The following is a 22,297-nucleotide window of genomic DNA, read 5'->3' on the forward strand; positions in this document are numbered from 1 at the left end:
CGGATTTTCTGTTCGGGGACATTCCAATTCCATCTCCAGTAGGTATTGGCACATCATGAGACCCCACTTTAATAGTAATCACTTCCGAAGTCCTCTCCTCCACCTTGACGCGCTTTCCTTCCCTCTTTTCTTCATTAGCCCGATTCTTACCATAAATCAGCTATTGCTTGGTGAAGACAAACGCTCATGAATTGGCCTCCGTGGTCCTCCCCACCGTTGGTTGAATCACATTGGAGGCATATGATTGAATATTGGCGGTGTTGCCCCCCATGGCATAAAGCAAGGATAAGGATAACCCGGCGGCGGCATTGGATAAGAACCCCATGACATGTCTTGTGGATAATGATACGAAGGTGAATGCGACCATCTTGGTGAATGACCAAATCGCTCCCTAGGAGGTGATCTTGGTCTCTTCCCTTTGTTGCGAATTTTCTCACCACCTTGCTTCTCATATTTCTCCAAAAGCATATCAAAAGTCACCTTGGTCTTCCTAGGGGCCTTAGAAGTTGAAGCTCCACTCCTATTCTCCTTCCAAACGCCAACCTCCGGCTTCTTTGGCACTATCATCTTGGACCTTGGTTCACCAATGATCACTTCCTTTCCCTTAGCAGATTTGGCTTGCTCCGGCTGAATCAACACCTTCTTATCATTGAAATTAATTGTATTCACCGAAAAAGGATCATGATCAAGCTTCATCTTGGAGCCATCGGTGAACTTCAATCGTCCTTCATCTATGGCCGATTGAACCTGTCGTCGAAACACATTGCAATCATTAGTAGAGTGAGAATGAGAATCATGCCACTTACAATATGCTCGACATTTCAACTCTTCTTGAGAAGGTATGACATGGCCTTTAGGTAATCTAATTTGTTTCTCTTGCAAAAGATAATCAAAAATCTTCTCACACTTGGCCACGTCAAAACTATACTTAACCTTACTTTGCCGATCTTTGCGAGGAGTCGGCATTAGGTTAGAGCAAACAAAAGGCTTATTTTTGTTAGTCCATGACCATTCGGCAACATAAATATCATGATCACCCTCTTCCTCACTATCACTAGCCTCAGGGTAATCGACCACATTAACATTAGGCTTTTTGTCAAATGGTCTAGCAAGTTTTCTATTATCCTTAACCCGGCTTTCTTGAGCCAGAGCCTTTTGCATGAGTTGACTAACATCAAGAAATTGTTGGCCATCTAGTCTTTCTCTAAGAGGAGCAACTAAACCATTAAAAGCAAGACCAGCCAAATCTCTATCATTTATATTCAAAGTATAACATCGGTTTCTAACATCTCTAAATCTTTTAATATAATCTATGACAGATTCATTATACTTTTGCTTAACCGATGTCAAATCACATAACCTAAGCTCAGTTTCTCCAGTATAGAGATAATCATGAAATTTTTCTTCTAATTGAGCCCAAGTATGAATAGAATTTGCCGGTAAAGAAATAAACCATGTAAAAGCATTACCGGATAAAGATAAAGAAAACAAGCGCAATTTAAAAGTATCACTATTAGCCTCACCACATTGCGCCAAAAATTGACCTACATGCTCCCATGTGGTCTTACCATCCTCACTACTAAACTTGGCAAATTCGGGAACTCTATAATTTCGAGGAAACGGCACATTATCATAATAATCAGGATATGGCTTTTTGTAAGTTCTAGCACGATTCCTAGTTTCAATCCCGAATCTATTCCTCATAATTTCACTAATTATATCCTCCATATTATTAGGCCCTTGTTGATTTAGCGGTGGATTCGGTGGCCTAATAGGTTGTGTTTATGGTGCAATATGATTATATTGGCCTTGTCTAGTATCGGGAGGATACCCCCTAGAAACATCGTTATAAGAATTAGGAACATGTGGGGGAACTTGGGGACTACTTGTAGCAGTAGATACAGGAGGATCAAATGTTTTAAAGTGATACAAATAACTAGCATTAATCATCGGATCTATTCCCTGTATCGGAACAATTGCACCGGTCTGACCGGCCCATGGCCCAGTCTGACCGGCGTCCAGATGCGCGGTCGGACTGGCCTGAGACCCGGTCTGACCGCCGGGGTAATACCCGGTCCGACCGGCCGTTTGGCCGGTCGGACCGACGGCTGTGTCGCGGTCTGACCGGCCGTCAGGCCCGGTCGGACCGGTCGTGAACGCCGTCCCGTCGGTTTTACCACCCGTTTGATCTATAGGAGGTTGGTTAGCAGTGGTAGAGGCTTTATCTTTTAATGTCTAATCGTCCATAAGAGAACCGAATTTATTCCTTAAAAACTCATCAAATTTACCCTTAAAAATTACATCTAACTGATCTTTAAAAACAACTATAAATGAATCTATTGTAGATGTAATTTGTTGTTGGATAGATTGTGATACTTCATCATTGCTTACCACGTCGGGAGCGAGCTTGGGACGTGGTCCGGGCTTGATGGTCACGCCTTGACGAGTCCTAGTACTTGCTCTCATCAACGCCTCCCGTGTGAGCTCGTTGATGTACTCCTCCATAGCTTTACGATCTTCTCCTTCGAAGTCTTCCAATGCGACCGGTATCACATTAGATGGCTCCACCTCCGTCTTAGATAGCGGCTTCGTCATGGCGAAGTCAAAGTTGAGTTGACGATGAACGGATCTCCTCCCCAGCAGAGTCGCCAAAAATCGTGTTGGCAACTTTTTGTGACAAATTGACAAGCACGATCATAGCACCTTAAGCCTTGCGGTGATTCTAGAGTCGTCAACCACCTCGATCTAGCAAAGAGCTAAACCTAGATGGGTTTTGATAAATAACCGGCTAGCGGAGCCGATTTCTAGATAACTACCCGTCTCGTGGGCAAAACGGAAGGTTTTCAGGACAAACCTATAAAGTGATGTCGCACTCTCGCAGCGGCGGCGGATGGTTTACGGCGCAAACCGACAAAGATGGACAAACTAAGAGAAAACTAAAAGCAATATGAAAAACGATTCGATTGATTGATTGTAGATTGGTTTTTTACAATGAACCGGCCATGTCCCTTATATAGGGGTTGGTCTTGCCCTCTACAGGCCCTCCTCCACGTCCAGCTCGGGGTAGAAACCAAAGGAAACCTGAAACATGCCTTCTCGAGCAAGGAAACCTCGAGACCCGACGAAACACAGTCGGACTCGGACCTGCCGGTCAGACCGGCCACACACCGCCGGTATGACCGGCCCTCAACCGGCGGTTTGACCGCTCAACACACGACGGTCAGACCGGCCCACTCGGAGGAAACCGGCAGACTTCCAAATTTTGGCAATCTTTCCTATTTTAATCCTAGGTGCCAAATTTGGGTGTAAACACATGTCTGTGGGGTATCTCATATTTATTAACCTATAGCAAAAAAGGAGTTGGCATTAAATTTTTATGTAATTTTAATGATACTAATAAATCATGTAATAAATGGAAGTAGCATACAGGTATTGCAAGGAATTTTCTATCTTGCGCTTGTGGCAGGTAATTATGGTCGGACGCATAGTGTGAATGACCTCCTCTCATTTCTTGCCTTCTCCTCCTTTGAAGGCCTCCTCACAAGATATTCGACTTCCCTCAACTTCTTTTAAGTCCCCTGGAGATGATGGAGAGAAGGGATTGGGGACTTACATGTGGGTCCCACTATTTTATTATATTTTAACGGATTGTAATACCATGTAGACACCACGTTAGAAAAAGGCAGTTAACGTGCCACGTGGATGCCACACCAGGGAAAACCACGCTCTTAAAGAAGACGAGGGGTCATTTTGCACTGGAGGGGCCAGTAGTATACCCGATTTTACGGTTAATTAGTGATACGAATCAAATCCAACTTGTAATCAAATTGGACCTTTTTCCATTGAGAAGCGATTCGACTTGGCTACTTAAGCCGGTCATAATCGGTTTAACAGATATGAGCAATCCTTGGGTTTAATTTGTTTCAGCTAGCCCAACGTATTTGATTAATTTGGACGGCGGCAATAGAAAGCCCAAACCGAAACCGCCAAATATCCTAAGCGTAACTAGCCCGTATTCCTTCGTCGATCTCCCCGTTACGTCCTTGATCGCGATCGAGTTCGTCTGCCACCTTCGCCGATCTCCATATCTCGCCGGCGCGCGCCGACCGGAGTCCGGAGACCATGCATGCTGCTGCTTCCGCCGCATCCTCGCCGGTGAGAACAACAGTTTGTTCCTAGAAAAAATTCAGAAAAAATAATTGGGGTTCAACCACTGATCAACCTCATGCCCAATGCCCGACAAAGAACATACCCTGTTGATGTTTGTACTGAAATCACTCCGGACACTGCAAAACCATGGAGATCAGACAGCTCAGTTAGCTGACGATCGAGTGATAGATTATGACCATCGAATTAGAGACCTCTGTCTATCAACCAGGATTATTACTCGTCGTGTAATTGCAGGATGGATGAATGTATGGATGCCATATTGCTGACGCTTAATTACTTCCTGTGACGTCTTAGAATCCGATCGGTGAAGAAGAGGAGTCGAGAGATTCGAGAGATATGCAGCGTATGGCAAGCTTGGACCGAATAAGGAGAGAGGAACTTTAATCTACATGGTAATTTAATTTACTACTAGTAGTAGTATAATAGGAGGATGGGAGCCCCAAGACATAAAATTAACCTAGTTTACGTCCCGATCGATGCTCCCTGACAGCAGAGAGTTGCTTAAATTAGATCGAGCTGTACAAAACGCAACTTTTTCTTCCCTGCAGCTGCATCCGATAACTACAAACGAGCCTATAGCTCATTGCCGTCGCCGTGTACGTCGCCTCGTCCGGTGATCCTCTTTCTTCTCCAACTCCAACCATGGTGGCGTCGGCGTCACGGCTGAGACCGTCGAGCACGACGAGGACGGCATCGAGTTGCAAGCCAGAGACAGCACGGGGAACTCACGTTTTCACCATACACGGATACAGCCTGCAAGCAGTCGATGGTGCCGGCAGCAACAAAGCCAGCTTCATCCGCTCCGCGGCTTTCGACGTCGGTGGATTCGACTGGTGTCTCCGCTACTACCACAACGGCAACATCGAGTCCGACGACGACTACATCTCCGTCTTCCTCGAGCTTATGACCAAGGACGCCGAGGTGAGAACCATCTTTGACATCAGGATGTTGGATCAATATACCGACGACTCGTCTTGCGTTCTGGTCTCGACTACGAACAACACACGGAGAGTGTTCGGCACGACTAATTTCAAAAGCAAATGTCTCGTGTGGGGTAGTAAGAATTTCATCAGGAGGAGTGAGCTGGAGGGATCGGTTTATCTGCGCGACGACCGACTTATGATTGAGTGCAATCTCACCGTCATCAAGACACCACTGGTGAAGACGGAGGAGAGAGCCGCCATGCCAGGTGATATCATCCACTTCCAAGTGCCTCCGACAAACTTGTCCAGGGACCTGGGCAAGTTGCTGGAGGACAATGTCGGAGCCGACTTGAGCTTCGAGGTTGGAGGAGATGTTTTCCCCGCTCATAGCGTGGTGCTAGCGGCGCGATCACCGGTGTTCATGGCGGAGCTTTACGGGCCGATGAGGGCCAAGAGAGGAGAGCGGATAGCCATCCAGGATATGCAACCTGTTGTGTTCAAGGCTCTACTTCATTTTATGTACACGGACTCCTTCTCTCCTGCTATTAATGATGATCTCAGTAGAGATGAAAGGCAGGAGTTGGCTAAGCATCTGCTTGTAGCTGCAGATCGTTATGCTGTGGAAGGATTGAAAACCATTTGTGAAAAGGCACTCTGCATGAGTCTTAGTGTTGATAATGTGGCAACAATTGTTGCCCTAGCTGATCAGCACAATTGCGGAAGATTAAAAGAAGCGTGTGTTAAATTTATCGCCTCATCAAATAGATTGGATGATGTTGTGGAGACTGAAGGGTATGGTCGCCTCAAAACATCTTGCCCTTCTATCCTACTGGATGTAATCGAGATGGCAACTAAGTCTCGCAAAATTAATTAGTGGCGTATCCTAGCTAGGATGTATTAATTAGTGATAGTTTAAATTGTGAGAATTACTAGCTAAAATTGCATGTCTTGCTAATTGTGTGCCTTGGTTCCTAACTCAACCTATGGAGTTTTCCTTAGTGAGTCATCCCCTGTATTAGTGATCATACTACACCTTAAATATTGTGCTCAATATTGTTTCCCTTTGAATCCATCTTAAAAATTAATTCATTCTTTTTAGGAGTACTGAATCTCTTGAAACTAACAAATCATACTTTGCAGGTGAGAGTTAAAGTTTCTATTGTATGCTAACTTGGATCAAATTAAGTTAGTTGTTGACTTCTTGAGGCTATTATTTAATTCATATTTGCTATCATTCAGTTGATTGATCCAAGCCATCGGTCACAGATCTGAGGGCCAGCACAAGCCCTCTACCTCCAGCCTATGGGGAGGCATGAGAAAGACAGGGACATGGCAGCATGAGACGTTAGAGGCAACTTCCACGAAGCGCACTCGGCAGCAACGAGTTCCTCTCAAAGCTGGCGTCTTTGAAACTCTTGCAAGAACCACCAGAGATTTTCAAGATTAGGTGCTGGTGAGAGGCAGTGGCAGAGCCAGAGATGTCATGAAGCCCGACGAGTACTAGCCTTTTTCAGTAATCGACTAATTCTTTCAGGCATCAAAAGCTATTTACATTGGAGATGCTGGTGGCGGAGCCTGGGCGGCCGCCCAACCTGCCCAGGAGCTAGCTCCGCTGCTAGTGAGGAGGGGGGTAGATAGTGTGGGTTTACATGAAAGCTAGTGTTGGGCGGCGTGGCGGTGGCGGTGGCATCAGAGCTACAGGGATATGAATGAAATCCATTACCACACATGGGTTTCCATAAAAGTGTCCCTAATGTCTATCACAAATGCGTGACATACCTGCATATATTTTTAGGTGAAATGACATACCTACATATTAGTAATAGCATTAACAAATATGGCCTAAATCAGCGCATTGCAAGGCATACATTTTGGTTTTTTAAATTGATTTTTTATAGAGTTAGTGTAACGCTCCGCTTTTCGCGAGTCGTTAAAAACTAACTCGGCAAAATCCTAATTGCGAAAATTTTCGTTCTTTGTGTGAGAGTCTAAGTTGTGCCAAGGATCCCAATTTAATCCCGTTGTTCCCTCTCATCGAAATCAAAATCCTCCACCTCAAAAATTCCTCTTCCGATTCGAGTCTCTGGAATCAAATTCCGAAAGTCAATCCCTTCCCTTGAATCCTCCCCAAATAATTGTTCCCATTCCCGAAAGTATCAAACTCCCACTTTGTTTCCTTACTCGTCTCCTTGAACCCTTGTGTACAAGTATCAAAATTTAGATTCAAATCCCCTTTTTTTAATCCCGTTGGCGACTCCTCCCTCTCATCCAAATCCCAATTCCTGAAGTCAATCACTCCCTTCCTTGAACTCGTTGCCAAATCTTTCTCCCGATTTCGAGAGAATCGATTCTCATCCAAATCATTTCCTTGACTCCACCCTATGTTCCCGAGAACAAATACCCAAGTATTCCTTTTGAATCTTTTCCATGACTTCTCCTTGAGTTTCCCTTGATACATCCCTAAACCCTCGAGTTCGAATATCAAATTTGAATTCAAATCCAAACCCTAAATCTCTACAATTCTATCCAAATCGGTTTTCTCTGTAAAAGTCTACTTTACCTCCCTGTATTTTTGGATGGACCGATTTTCCTCCCCCGGCCCATCTCCCCTCCCAGCCCATCATCTTCCCCCCCCCACACGTGCGTTGCACGCATGCGAGCCAAGAGAGAGCCGTCGCTCGCTCTCTCTGTTTCTCTCGCTCTCTCGTCTTCTTCCTCTCTCTCTATGTTTCTCTCTCTCTCTCGTTCGATCTCTCTCTCTCTCCCACGCCAGTGCTGCCGCCATCGCCAATTTTTCCCGCTGCCGCCATTCGATTTTCGGCCGTGCCGCTCGTTCCCGCGCGCGCGCGCTCGCTCGAGGCCAACCGCTCGGTCGCCGCCGCGTCAGCCCTGACGCCACCCGTGACCGCGCGTCGCCCAGCCCCGCCTGTGCGCATGCGTCCAAGGGAGGGAGGCAGAGCCCTCGGCCTCGCTCCCTCTCCCTTTCCTTTATCCCGAAATAGCAAGGAGCAGAGCTCCCTTTCTTCTCCACCTTTTTCCTTTTGCCCGACCACCATCGGCGTCACCGCCTGCCACCACCTTGACCACGCCAGCTCGCCGCCCCCACCTTGACCGCTCCACGCTGCCAGCCCGCGCTCGCGTTTCAATCTTCGCCGTCCGATCCACCGCCGTCGCCGCTTTTGCACTGCCCAGGAAACCACCGCTGCCGCCCGTGAACACCAGCCGAGCTCCCTTGACAACCAATGTCGGTTTCCCTCCTCCAAACCGACCTCTCCTCCTCGCCTATAAAGCCCGTGCCCTCCCCTCTTGTTTCGTCTTCGCCTCGCTCGAAACACCCGCGACATTGATGCCGGCCGCCAGCTGCTCGCCCCCGCCCCGCCGTCGCGACCACCTCTCCACGGCTCCCTCCGCGTCGCCAACGCTGCTCCTCTCTCGTCGGTGAGCTTGCCGTCTGCTTCTTCCCCGTCCTTACCCGAAATAGTACTGAAGACGCCACCCTTCTTCTCCCCTCCCTCTCGCCGCATCGCGCCCGCCGCTGCTCGACATAGCCCACCGCGTTCCATTCCTCCGTTTTGCCGCGCTCGGCCGTGCGCCGCGACCGGCCACTTCCACCGTGCCTCCCCGGCCATCGGCCTCCCTCCCCTCCTTGATTCCCAGCGCCGCCGCAGCCGCTAGCTTCGCCCTCCGCGCCCGCGCCGTGCCGCTCTCACAGCCGCCGCCGGACGCCGTCGCCGGCCCTCCTCCGACCCCGGCGCCCTAATCCGCGCCGGTGGAAAGGATCCACTCCTCCTCCTCTTGCCCCGACGCCGTCCGTCGCCATCGGTGAGCCCTCCACCTAATTTCCTCTCGTTGTCGTCCTCCTTGATCTCCGTGGAACACCGCCGAACCGCCGCTCGTCGCCCTTGCGCCGCGCGCTAGCTCGCCGGCCGCCATGCTCTGTCCCGGAGGCCGCCTCTCGTCGCCAGCCAATCTCGGTGCCGCTCCGTCCAATCCGACGCCGGAAATGGATTCCTTGAACCCCGGAGATGCTCCCATCCCTTTGAATCGAACCCTCGTCGTCTCGTCGTGTTTTCCCCTTTTGCTCTCCGGTGATTGCCGCCGCCGCAATCCACCGTCGTCGGCTCCTCTAGCGTCGATTCCTCTCGCCGCCACGCTCCCGGGGATCCCCTTGACCTCCCCCTGGCTGCCCCAAGGCCGTCGGCCTTCTCCTTTGTCTCCGCGCCGTGTCGCCGCTTCCGCCGCCGCATAACGTCGCCGTGCGTGCGCCGCCGGTGACCATCAGGTCCCGCGTCACCGCGTGCGCGTCGCAACACCATACCGGTTCGGCTAAGCCCGAGCCCGCGCAACCTTCGCTCTTCTCGCGCACGGCCACGTCGGCGTGCCGGCGAGATTGGCCGCCGCCGCCGGCCGTCGTCGCACGTCCTCTTCCTGATCCGAGCCGTTGAATGATTTCCCCTTCTCCTTCTCCTGCCGCCAGTGCTAGCCGCCCCTTCCGGCTCGCCGCCGTTCGCCGGATCCCGCCGCGCGCCGTGGGCCGTCCGATGAGCCGCCCGGCCTCCTCTCCCTTCCCCATCCGACGTGACGTCCACGTTGGCGCCACCTCAGCCGTCGACCCCGCTTGACCGGGTCAAGCCGGCGCCCAGTCAGCCGCCCCACTCCTCCCCCTCTCTCCCGTGCTTGTGGGCTTGGCCCATCAGCGCACCTTCCCCTCGGCCCCTTAAAGCGAACAAAAGTCCACATATACTCCCTTCGCCCAAGCCCAGTATCCATCACTCATAAACTAAAAGTCCAAATTTGCTCCCTCTCAATTTTATTCTCTCTTACCTTCTTGTTGACCCCACTTGTCAATGAGTCAAAGATATTCTTGAGAATGTCTTTTCCAATATTCCACAAATATTTCTCTTTTCTATAAATTCAATAAATCATTTTTCCCTCTTTCAGAAATCAATTCCTTATTCCAAAATTCCATGAATCATTTTCCTTGGTCAGTGACTGTCAATAATATTCTTGAGAATATTATTTCCATAAATTCCGACAAAACATTTCCTTGTCCAGAAAATCCATTTAGACCTCCAAAATTCATATCCCTCGATCCGTAGCTCCGATCGCCTCCGTTCCACTTCCAGTAATTCCGTAAAATTGAGATCTATTTAATGGCACTACTAATTAGTCTAAATAGGATCTTTCTTTTGGTCCTTTGTTTAGGTTTTCGATTGTTTGCGTATAGTTGCGGTTATCGAATTTTCGTCGATCGCGGGTTTTCTCGAAGATTCGTGAAGCTTCGTGAAGACCTTGAGCAAGGCAAGTCACCCTTGATCAATTGCCCCTATGATTGAAAAGTCATTATTATTTTGTTTGCAACTTGCATTATTAGAATCACACACTTAACTTGCTTGACCTCGGTTTGCGTGCCAAACCGACGGACCTACACAGTAGTCGCACTAATTTCCGTAGGTCGTACTACCCTGATTCCTTGTCGCTCCACCCTTGTGGTACCTCGGTAATCGTGCTCTCTGAGCGCGTATACCAAATATCCCACATACACCGTTGTTTGTCGAAAACTTGGGAAATGGGTTTGTGAAGCCTTCAAAACCCGACATGTGGTGTCGGTGTGTTTGAAAATAAAATGAATTGTGAAAACTCGCGATGCGGGGGTTGTGCCTATGTGGCACTGTCCCGTATTCGCATATAAGGACCGATTCCTGTGGGAAACTCATCGAACATAATCAAAGTGCAACCACAAGGTGGAATGGGACACCCTGGCTAAGTAACTAGTCGATTCAGGGAAACCTCGCATGCCAATAGTTGGGAACGCCGGGGCGGGGTCGGACAAACCGGGTTCCTGGTAATGCAAGAACGAGAAGCTTGCTGAATTACCGATCGAGGTGGTTGGAGTTTGATTTGTGAACGCCTAAAATGGCCTATATTTATGTGAGGATTTGATCCTTCTATGTGGCATGAGGTATCCCTGGGTCGGCTTGGGAAAGGCTTTGTCGCGAACCTCTGACACCGGCCAGTGTTTGGAGTAAGTTCGTGTCTTGTGGGTAAAGTGTACCCCTCTGCAGAGGTTAACTAATTGTTCGAACAGCCGTGCCCACGGTCATGGGCGGATGTGAGGTGGTTCCCGTTGCGTAGATTTGTTTGCCTGTGCTTTGTGAAAAGTTGTTGTGGTGTGGGAATCGTAACCAGAATCAGCCTATGTGCAGATGGATGACCTGAGTGGTCAAGAAACGAATCTGTGTGATTCGGGATGTCTATGGGCATCATAGTCTAGGCTTCCCGAGTGGAAGCGGATTGTTGTGCTGCTGGGCAGCTGGACTCTGGGAGTCCGAGAAAATGAAAAAGGCTCTGGGAGCCGATTAATCAAGTGGAATGGCTCTGGGAAGCCGAGAAGTAATGATCTGACCCGGGAGGTCGGTACATTACCTATTGAGTTGTAGAAAAGCACCTCTTAAGTCGATTTGAGACGCAAGTCTCTTTTCGACCCAAACCTAACAAGAAGTAAATCACTTAGTGATTTCAAAAATGATTTCAAACAAAGGATTTGCAAAACAACCTTGCCTCTCTTCCAAGCTTGCATTAAACACCTAAATTCCCGTGACTTGCTGAGTACGAAAGTACTCACCCTTGCTCTATATAAATATATATAGTTCCTCCGCCCTGAAGTTGAAGATGAGGTGAAGTGAAGATTAGGGTTTCGTCCTGGTTCCCAGTCGTCGCCTGTGGTGTTGGGTGTTAGACCGTTGGTTCCGCTGCTGCTGTTGTTGTTGGTGTTCGCCTCGTCCGTGTCGTCGGTTGTATTCTCGGGCTGTCTGAGTTGCAACCTAAGTTAAGGTAAATAAGTCCTCTATTTATTTTAAGGATTGCTATGATTCATATTTGTCACCGTGGGTACCAGCACTATGTCCTGGGACTGGTACCGAGATCGCGGTTTCGTAGGAAGCGGTTCGCGCCATTTTCCCTATGACACGCTCCTGTCAGGTGCCGTCGTACGGCGGTATCAGATTGGGGTGTGACCGAGATTGTATCAGAGCATAGGTTGGCCCTAGGATCGAAACCCCTTAATAGGAAGGCATTATTTGAGTACAAAGAAAAAAAAAACTATTTGTGAAAGCTAAGGTGTCGTTGTCCCCTTTTGCTCTAGTTTTGCGAAAAATCCCTTTGTGTCCAAAAAGGTAGAAGTTAGTCGAGTGTTTTGACTTTTATCCTAGAGTAAACCTGTCTTCACGCCCAGTTGAAGAAAGGTGTGCTCAAGCCTCTAGGAGTCTTAGTTAAGCCCTTGTTGGTAGGCTAACCTTAGTACCGTCACCCGCACGGTAGGAGTTGTGGTGAACTAGTGCGTGTGTGAGTTTTGTTTGGTAGTCCGTGTTTAGGTGTTAGACCAGTTGGGTTACCGGCTGGAACACACCACCTATGTCTTCTGTGATTTCGAAAACCATTTTGATGTAGTGTTTTTGTTTTTCTCCTTTTCTTGTCCCATTTCTGGTTCAGTCAGATCTCAGCCGCTTTGAAGCAGATGGCTCGTCGTTCTACCCGTCAGACCCTTGCTCCCAATCGCTTTGGTGTTGAAGAAGAGCTAGTTCAGTCAGAAATTCCCGATCAACCAGTTAACCAGACAGATGAGCAAGAAGCTGAGAGTGATCATATGGCTGCTTCCGGATCAGTTAATGATGTCTCAAGAGGTAACCGACCCCCACCAGTGGACCTTCACCAACTCATGGCCATGCAGACCCATATATTACAAGGAGTGATTCAGAATATAATTGCTATGCAACAACAACACACTCAAGAGTGTCAACCCCATATGGTTCAAGATAATGGCCGCTCAAAATTGAATGATTTCTTGAGATCTCGCCCACCGGAGTTCTCTCAAACAACTGAGCCTATTGAAGCTGACGATTGGATCAAAGATGTGGAAAGGAGATTAAATCTGGTATAGTGTACTCCGTATGAGAAGACCCTTTACGCCGCACATCAGTTGAGAGGACCTGCCGCAGATTGGTGGGATAACTACTGTGCTACCCATACAGATGCTAGTACCATCGTCTGGACAGAGTTTGCAGGAGCCTTTCGCTCAGCACACATCCCTGAAAGCATAATTGATTTGAAGAAGGAAGAATTTGCAAATATCAAGCAAGGATCCTCTTGCATCAACGAGTATTTGAGTCGCTTCAATAGATTGGCCCGATATGCCCCAGAAGATGTAGACACTGATAAAAAGAAGATCAGAAGATTTTTAAAAGGAATGGATGCGAAACTGCGAGTGAAACTTTTGGCTCACGACTTTCCGACGTTTCAGCAAATGGTCGATAAGTCCTTGTTACTAGAAGATGCAGAACAAGAGATGCAAGAATACAAGAGACGCAAAGTAATGTCCCTAGAGATTCAAGCAAAAGAAGGTTTGTGTCGAAAAACAAACTCGCCAGCACAATACTATCAGAAAGCATCTCAGCATTCAAATGGTTCCGGTTCTACGTCTCGTTCGACTATGTCAGAACCTGGTCAGCAAGCCACAATGATCAATAGTAATAGCCATGAAGGAAGCAACTCCGTACCATGCCCTACACCTTCAAAAAGACGTGGTCATAAGGCAGGAGTCGAATGTTTCATCTGCCATGAGATGGGACACTATTCGTGGGATTGCCCTCAGAAAGCCAAGATAAAGTGCCTTCACAAAGTCAAGACAAAGCCAGTTCAACCAACGACAATCCTTCCCAACATACCTGGATCAAAAGGTTCGAAGTCACCAAACAGTGGATCTGTCCTGCTAACCTCACCGCCCGTTGGACAAGGTCGTCTGAACCATGTGCAAGTAGAAACAAATGGAAAAGTTGTGAATCTCGAGCAAGTTGAAGGAGCAGGAGAAGAACAGGTTTCACAGGCAAGAGCAGAGCCACAGTAAGATGAAAAATGCTAAGTGAATCAAGTTACCAGACCGTTTTGTGGCAAGTATGCAACAATAAGTTGAAGAAAGACTAGCAGAGTCTGAAGCTGTGAAGGAGTCTGAAGATCCCTTTTTGGTTTCGTGTGCGTGGTCCACCTTCGAATCTCGGGGTCGATCTGTAACGCTCCGCTTTTCGCGAGTCGTTAAAAACTAACTCGGCAAAATCCTAATTGCGAAAATTTTCGTTCTTTGTGTGAGAGTCTAAGTTGTGCCAAGGATCCCAATTTAATCCTGTTGTTCCCTCTCATCCCGAAAGTATCAAACTCCCACTTTGTTTCCTTACTCGTCTCCTTGAACCCTTGTGTACAAGTATCAAAATTTAGATTCAAATCCCCTTTTTTTAATCCCGTTGGCGACTCCTCCCTCTCATCCAAATCCCAATTCCGGAAGTCAATCTCTCCCTTCCTTGAACTCGTTGCCAAATCTTTCTCCCGATTTCGAGAGAATCGATTCTCATCCAAATCATTTCCTTGACTCCACCCTATGTTCCCGAGAACAAATACCCAAGTATTCCTTTTGAATCTTTTCCATGGCTTCTCCTTGAGTTTCCCTTGATACATCCCTAAACCCTCGAGTTCGAATATCAAATTTGAATTCGAATCCAAACCCTAAATCTCTACAATTCTATCCAAATCGGTTTTCTCTGTAAAAGTCTACTTTACCTCCCTGTATTTTTGGATGGACCGATTTTCCTCCCCCGGCCCATCTCCCCTCCCAGCCCATCATCTTCCCCCCCCCACACGTGCGTTGCACGCATGCGAGCCAAGAGAGAGCCGTCGCTCGCTCTCTCTGTTTCTCTCGCTCTCTCGTCTTCTTCCTCTCTCTCTATGTTTCTCTCTCTCTCTCGTTCGATCTCTCTCTCTCCCACGCCAGCGCTGCCGCCATCGCCGATTTTTCCCGCTGTCGCCATTTGATTTTCGGCCGTGCCGCTCGTTCCCGCGCGCGCGCGCTCGCTCGAGGCCAGCCGCTCGGTCGCCGCCGCGTCAGCCCTGACGCTGCCCGTGACCGCGCGTCGCCCAGCCCTGCCTGTGCGCATGCGTCCAAGGGAGGGAGGCAGAGCCCTCGGCCTCGCTCCCTCTCCCTTTCCTTTATCCCGAAATAGCAAGGAGCAGAGCTCCCTTTCTTCTCCACCTTTTTCCTTTTGCCCGACCACCATCGGCGTCACCGCCTGCCACCACCTTGACCACGCCAGCTCGCCGCCCCCACCTTGACCGCTCCACGCTGCCAGCCCGCGCTCGCGTTTCAATCTTCGCCGTCCGATCCACCGCCGTCGCCGCTTTTGCACTGCCCAGGAAACCGCCGCTGCCGCCCGTGAACACCAGCTGAGCTCCCTTGACCACCAATGTCGGTTTCCCTCCTCCAAACCGACCACTCCTCCTCGCCTATAAAGCCCGCGCCCTCCCCTCTTGTTTCGTCTTTGCCTCGCTCGAAACACACGCGCCATTGATGCCGGCCGCCAGCTGCTCGCCCCCGCCCCGCCGTCGCGACCACCTCGCCACGGCTCCCTCCGCGTCGCCAACGCTGCTCCTCTCTCGTCGGTGAGCTTGCCGTCTGCTTCTTCCCCATCCTTACCCGAAATAGCACTGAAGACGCCACCCTTCTTCTCCCCCCCTCTCGCCGCATCGCGCCCGCCGCTGCTCGACATAGCCCGCCGCGTTCCATTCCTCCGTTTTGCCGCGCTCGGCCGTGCGCCGCGACCGGCCACTTCCACCGTGCCTCCCCGGCCATCGGCCTCCCTCCCCTCCTTGATTCCCAGCGCCGCCGCAGCCGCTAGCTTCGCCCTCCGCGCCTGCGCCGTGCCGCTCTCACAGCCACCGCCGGACGCCGTCGCCGGCCCTCCTCCGACCCCGGCGCCCTAATCCGCGCCGGTGGAAAGGATCCACTCCTCCTCCTCTTGCCCCGACGCCGTCCGTCGCCATCGGTGAGCCCTCCACCTAATTTCCTCTCGTTGTCGTCCTCCTTGATCTCCATGGAACACCGCCGAACCGCCGCTCGTTGCCCTTGCGCCGTGCGCTAGCTCGCCGGCCGCCATGCTCTGTCCCGGAGGCCGCCTCTCGTCGCCAGCCAATCTCGGTGACGCTCCGTCCAATCCGACGCCGGAAACGGATTCCTTGAACCCCGGAGATGCTCCCATCCCTTTGAATCGAACCCTCGTCGTCTCGTCGTGTTTTCCCCTTTTGCTCTCCGGTGATTGCCGCCGCCGCAATCCACCGTCGTCGGCTCCTCTCGCGTCGATTCCTCTCGCCGCCACGCTCCTGGGGATCCCCTTGACCTCCCCCTTGCTGCCCCAAGGCCATCGGCCTTCTCCTTTGTCTCCACGCCGTGTCGCCGCTTCCGCCGCCGCATAACGCCGCCGTGAGTGCGCCGCCGGTGACCATCGGGTCCCGCGTCACCGCGTGCGCGTCGCAACACCATACCGGTTCGGCTAAGCCCGAGCCCGCGCACCCTTCGCTCTTCTCGCGCGCGGCCACGTCGGCGTGCCGGCGAGATTGGCCACCGCCGCCGGCCGTCGTCGCGCGTCCTCTTCCTGATCCGAGCCGTGGAATGAGTTCCCCTTCTCCTTCTCCTGCCGCCAGTGCTAGCCGCCCCTTCCGGCTCGCCGCCGTTCGCCGGATCCCGCCGCGCGCCGTGGGCCGTCCGATGAGCTGCCCGGCCTCCTCTCCCTTCCCCATCCGACGTGACGTCCACGTTCGCGCCACCTCAGCCATCGGCCCCACTTGACCGGGTCAAGCCGGCGCCCAGTCAGTCGCCCCACTCCTCCCCCTCTCTCCCGTGCTTGTGGGCTTGGCCCATCAGCGCACCTTCCCCTCGGCCCCTTAAAGCAAACAAAAGTCCACATATACTCCCTTCGCCCAAGCCCAGTATCCATCACTCATAAACTAAAAGTCCAAATTTGCTCCCTCTCAATTTTATTCTCTATTACCTTCTTGTTGACCCCACTTGTCAATGAGTCAAAGATATTCTTGAGAATGTCTTTTCCAATATTCCACAAATATTTCTCTTTTCTATAAATTCAATAAATCATTTTTCCCTCTTTCAGAAATCAATTCCTTATTCCAAAATTCCATGAATCATTTTCCTTGGTCAGTGACTGTCAATAATATTCTTGAGAATATTATTTCCATAAATTCTGACAAAACATTTCCTTGTCCAGAAAATCCATTTAGACCTCCAAAATTCATATCCCTCGATCCGTAGCTCCGATCGCCTCCGTTCCACTTCCACTAATTCCGTAAAATTGAGATCTATTTAATGGCACTACTAATTAGTCTAAATAGGATCTTTCTTTTGGTCCTTTGTTTAGGTTTTCGATTGTTTGCGTATAGTTGTGGTTATCGGATTTTCGTCGATCGCGGGTTTTCTCGAAGATTCGTGAAGCTTCGTGAAGACCTTGAGCAAGGCAAGTCACCCTTGATCAATTGCCCCTATAATTGAAAAGTCATTATTATTTTGTTTGCAACTTGCATTATTAGAATCACACACTTAACTTGCTTGGCCTCGGTTTGCGTGCCAAACCGACGGACCTACCCAGTAGTCGCACTAATTTCCGTAGGTCGTACTACCCTGATTCCTTGTCGCTCCACCCTTGTGGTACCTCGGTAATCGTGCTCTCTGAGCGCGTATACCAAATATCCCACATACACCGTTGTTTGTCGAAAACTTGGGAAATGGGTTTGTGAAGCCTTCAAAACCCGACATGTGGTGTCGGTGTGTTTGAAAATAAAATGAATTGTGAAAACTCGCGATGCGGGGGTTGTGCCTATGTGGCACTGTCCCGTATTCGCATATAAGGACCGATTCCTGTGGGAAACTCATCGAACATAATCAAAGTGCAACCACAAGGTGGAATGGGACACCCTGGCTAAGTAACTAGTCGATTCAGGGAAACCTCGCATGCCAATAGTTGGGAACGCCGGGGCAGGGTCGGACAAACCGGGTTCCTGGTAATGCAAGAACGAGAAGCTTGCTGAATTACCGATCGAGGTGGTTGGAGTTTGATTTGTGAACGCCTAAAATGGCCTATATTTATGTGAGGATTTGATCCTTCTATGTGGCATGAGGTATCCCTAGGTCGGCTTGGGAAAGGCTTTGTCGCGAACCTCTGACACCGGCCAGTGTCTGGAGTAAGTTCGTGTCTTGTGGGTAAAGTGTACCCCTCTGCAGAGGTTAACTAACTGTTCGAAAAGCCGTGCCCACGGTCATGGGCGGATGTGAGGTGGTTCCCGTTGCGTAGATTTGTTTGCCTGTGCTTTGTGAAAAGTTGTTGTGGTGTGGGAATCGTAACCAGAATCAGCCTATGTGGCAGATGGATGACCTGAGTGGTCAAGAAACGAATCTGTGTGATTCGGGATGTCTATGGGCATCATAGTCTAGGCTTCCCGAGTGGAAGCGGATTGTTGTGCTGCTGAAAATGAAAAAGGCTCTGGGAGCCGATTAATCAAGTGGAATGGCTCTAGGAAGCCGAGAAGTAATGATCTGACCCGGGAGGTCGGTACATTACCTATTGAGTTGTAGAAAAGCACCTCTTAAGTCGATTTGAGACGCAAGTCTCTTTTCGACCCAAACCTAACAAGAAGTAAATCACTTAGTGATTTCAAAAATGATTTCAAACAAAGGATTTGCAAAACAACCTTGCCTCTCTTCCAAGCTTGCATTAAACACCTAAATTCCCGTGACTTGCTGAGTACGAAAGTACTCACCCTTGCTCTATATAAATATATATTGTTCCTCCGCCCTGAAGTTGAAGATGAGGTGAAGTGAAGATTAGGGTTTCGTCCTGGTTCCCAGCCGTCGCCTGTGGTATTGGGTGTTAGACCGTTGGTTCCGCTGCTGCTGTTGTTGTTGGTGTTCGCCTCGTCCGTGTCGTCGGTTGTATTCTCGGGCTGTTTGAGTTGCAACCTAAGTTAAGGTAAATAAGTCCTCTATTTATTTTAAGGATTGCTATGATTCATATTTGTCACCGTGGGTACGAGCACTATGTCCTGGGACTGGTACCGAGATCGCGGTTTCGTAGGAAGCGGTTCGCGCCGTTTTCCCTACGACACGCTCCTGTCAGGTGCCGTCGTACGGCGGTATCAGATTGGGGTGTGACAGTTAGATGAAGATAAACTTTATTAAAATTGTAGAGTTCATCAAGATCTATAACTTTTTATAGTTGATAATGTTTTTATTTATAATTGTTTTCATGTATGAATATGTGTTCAAGTTTTTAGATCTATTTTGAAAAACGACTTTTTAATTTTTCAAATGATCTCGGATAGTGATATGATATTAAAGTTGTGAGCTCAACCTGATCTCTAACTTTATAGTTCATTTTTTTATTATATCATTTAAATGTCTGAATATGCATTACAAGTTTTCAAATATATTTTGAAAACGAATTTTTGAATTTTCCAAAATATCTTGGATGGAGAAATTAAATTTTCTGTATAACAAAATTGTATAACTCGACGAGATCTATATTTTTTCTTGATAACCTTTTCTTTTTCAAATTATTAAGAGTGTTAAATAGGCATTACAACTTTTCAAGAATTGATGTTAACCCGCATGCATGTGTGCAGACTAACGATTCTACTGTAGTGTCATTTGCATTAACTCTTCAACTTATGTTCTGAAGACGTCCATGTGCTGTAGCAATATAACTGACAATAGATTCTGCTGTTCTATACTGAAAGCCCTCCGGATACTCCTACACCACTAATTAACACAAAGGTAGTGCATGACAAAATCTGTTTATATATTCAAATTAAGAAATAATCGCTCAATATTAATTGAAAAAAGTATCTTGTCCAGAAAACCCCGAGAAGAAATAACCTCATCAAGGACAACATTAGGATGTAAATGGGCAATCCCGCTACCCACATTAAAAAAATCCACCATATCTCAACATAAAGTCAGTTTCATCATCGGAGCATTGCACAGTTTCCTTCTCAGAACACTGCACACACACCTTCAGATGTACTCTGAAATCATTCTGAATGCAATGCTGAACCAGTGGCCGGCGGAGGACGGAAAAAAAAGAGGTATGGCTAATCAACAGAGTCGATAGTAAACACAATACTAAGTTTTCGGTACATCATGTGACTATATCACTAAATAGGCATTGACAAGAGCCGTGCCTATGATAAAAAGTAATGTGGTACTATGGTTTTAAGGTTACTCTTGATGCAATTTGACTAGCGAAACACAGACACGCCAAAGCTTACAGAGAACACAAAATAAAATAAAATAAAATAAAGAGTGAAATACATGGCCGGTACTTAAACTTGTGGGGTGGTGTCACTTAGGTCCATGAACTTAAAAATTGCATCTTTAGATCCGTGAACTTGGTTTAATGTACCACCCTAGCTCGGTCCAACCATTCTTTGACCACGTTTGACCGCCAAAGTGGCATACCACTAGGCAACACTTTTGTGATCAGCCCCCTCCATATATACCTTCGCACATAACTTGCCCTAACCAGTGCATTTCAATATCACTAAAATCGGCTAGGGTTTCGACGGTGAGATTAGCGGAAGGAGGCTAAGAGGTAGCGGCTGTGGCGTCCTCGGCGGTGAGATTAGCAGCAGGATACAACGGAATGCAACGGGGTTAGCGGTGGCATAGTGCGACCGGATTAGCGGCGGGAGGCAGCGTAATGCGTCTTGCATGCTAGGCATCCCCATAGATTCTCCAAGCTCGTCCTCGTTTTGAAGTCGTTGGGAAAAGGTGTTGTTGATCAAGTGCCCGTTGTGCAAGGATAAAGTCATTTTGGAGCGCAGAGCAATGGCAATTGCTAACAGGGGCCGTATTTTCTATACATGCAAGGAGAAGAATGAGAGGGAAGAACGACTTGAGGATTTTTTTTGGGGATTCTAGTGTCACTGTATAGCTACAAGGAGATATATGCGATGTGTTATGATATGGAGGGTGTTGAAAGCAAAAGTATTGTCTATGTGGCATGCCATGTTAGCAGTCGAACGCAGTCAAAGAACGTTTGGACCAGGGTGGTACATTAAACCAAGTTCACGGATCTAAATGTGCAATTTTCAAATTCACAGACCTAAGTGACACCACCACACAAGTTTAGGACCGGCCATGTATTCCTTAGCTTCTTTGGTGTTCAAAAATCAAACTTGCAATGGGCAGCTATCCTGGTTGCCTGCTCTGCTCATGCGCCGGCTCACTCTAAGGCTGTGTTCGGTAGCCTGTGTTGGGAACACATATCCTATGCATAGAAAACGGAGCATTGTATTAGCGTGTGATTAATTAATATTAGTTTATTTTTTAAAAAATAGATAAATATGATTTTTTTTAAGAAACTTTTATCTAGAAACTTTTTGCAAAAAACGTATCGTTTAGGAGTTTGAAAAAACGTGCGCACAGAACACGAGGGAGTTGTGTTGGGAACATAGGGTACCAAACTAATTAAGCCTAAGCCGGCACCGGCAAGCACTGCACCCATGACTGACGCGAGTGACGCAATGATATACAACGCTGGAACCCTTGACCTTGCACCTGAAGGCCCTCTCGGTGCTAGCCAACCAAGTCATACTAGCTAGTTTCTTGACAGAGTTATATACAAGTCACATATGAGTTATACTATAGTATTACAGTGTAACTGTACTATAGTTACACTACAGTTACATTCGAAAGATTTCAAAGGGATTTTTTTTGTCGAAAGTTATATAGTTATTTCTTTTTTTTTCTGTTGTGCCAAAAACAAGGTTGTTAACTCGCGATGTTGAATTGGAATCGGTATTACAAAATCGTATACATGAAAATCGTAGGTTCCATCTATAGAGAATCGTAGAATCGAGTATCTTAATTAGGACAACAACAAGTATTTGGGAGCACCATATTTTACAGTGGAAAATTGGGAGACGACTCTGCGTCGGACGTCCGATATTTCATCAAATATCGGACGCCCAACTGTTTACACGTCATTACACCACCTACGTATGCAGCATGCAAAAAAGAATCGGTCAGTTAAATGTTCCAGTTAACTAACGAGTGAAACATCAAGTTATATAGGGTGAAACCAAAAATCAGTAACTGAAACATTTAAAAAAATTATGAAACATGATGAAGATACACGTTGAAACATATCGCTATCACAAATGAAACAACCAATGTTAATGGATTGAAACATATGTTTTTCTTTCATCAAAATATAATCATGTGATATCTTGTTATAAAATTTAATTACAAAGAATACAACGGTGTGATCGGATCGTAGATTGAATAATTAGTTTAAGAGAAAAATCGTTTTGAAACTAGC

The 22,297-nt window shown here is 48.1% G+C and overlaps 1 protein-coding gene across 1 annotated transcript; it reads left to right on the forward strand.

Annotated features, from left to right (window-relative positions):
* The first annotated feature begins 4,812 nt into the window (after positions 1–4,812).
* On the forward strand, positions 4,813–5,967 carry LOC4344984 (BTB/POZ and MATH domain-containing protein 2). The gene has a single exon (XM_015793736.2). The coding sequence runs from the start codon at positions 4,813–4,815 to the stop codon at positions 5,965–5,967; it is 1,155 nt and encodes a 384-aa protein (XP_015649222.2).
* Positions 5,968–22,297: the final 16,330 nt, after the last annotated feature.

Source organism: Oryza sativa, chromosome 8 (assembly GCF_034140825.1).
Source record: "Oryza sativa Japonica Group chromosome 8, ASM3414082v1".
NCBI lineage: Eukaryota > Viridiplantae > Streptophyta > Magnoliopsida > Poales > Poaceae > Oryza > Oryza sativa.

What these genes read in the sequence shown, in the direction of transcription:
- LOC4344984 (XM_015793736.2), top strand. Translation starts at nt 4,813, where the DNA reads ATGGTGGCGTCGGCGTCACGGCTGAGACCGTCGAGCACGACGAGGACG.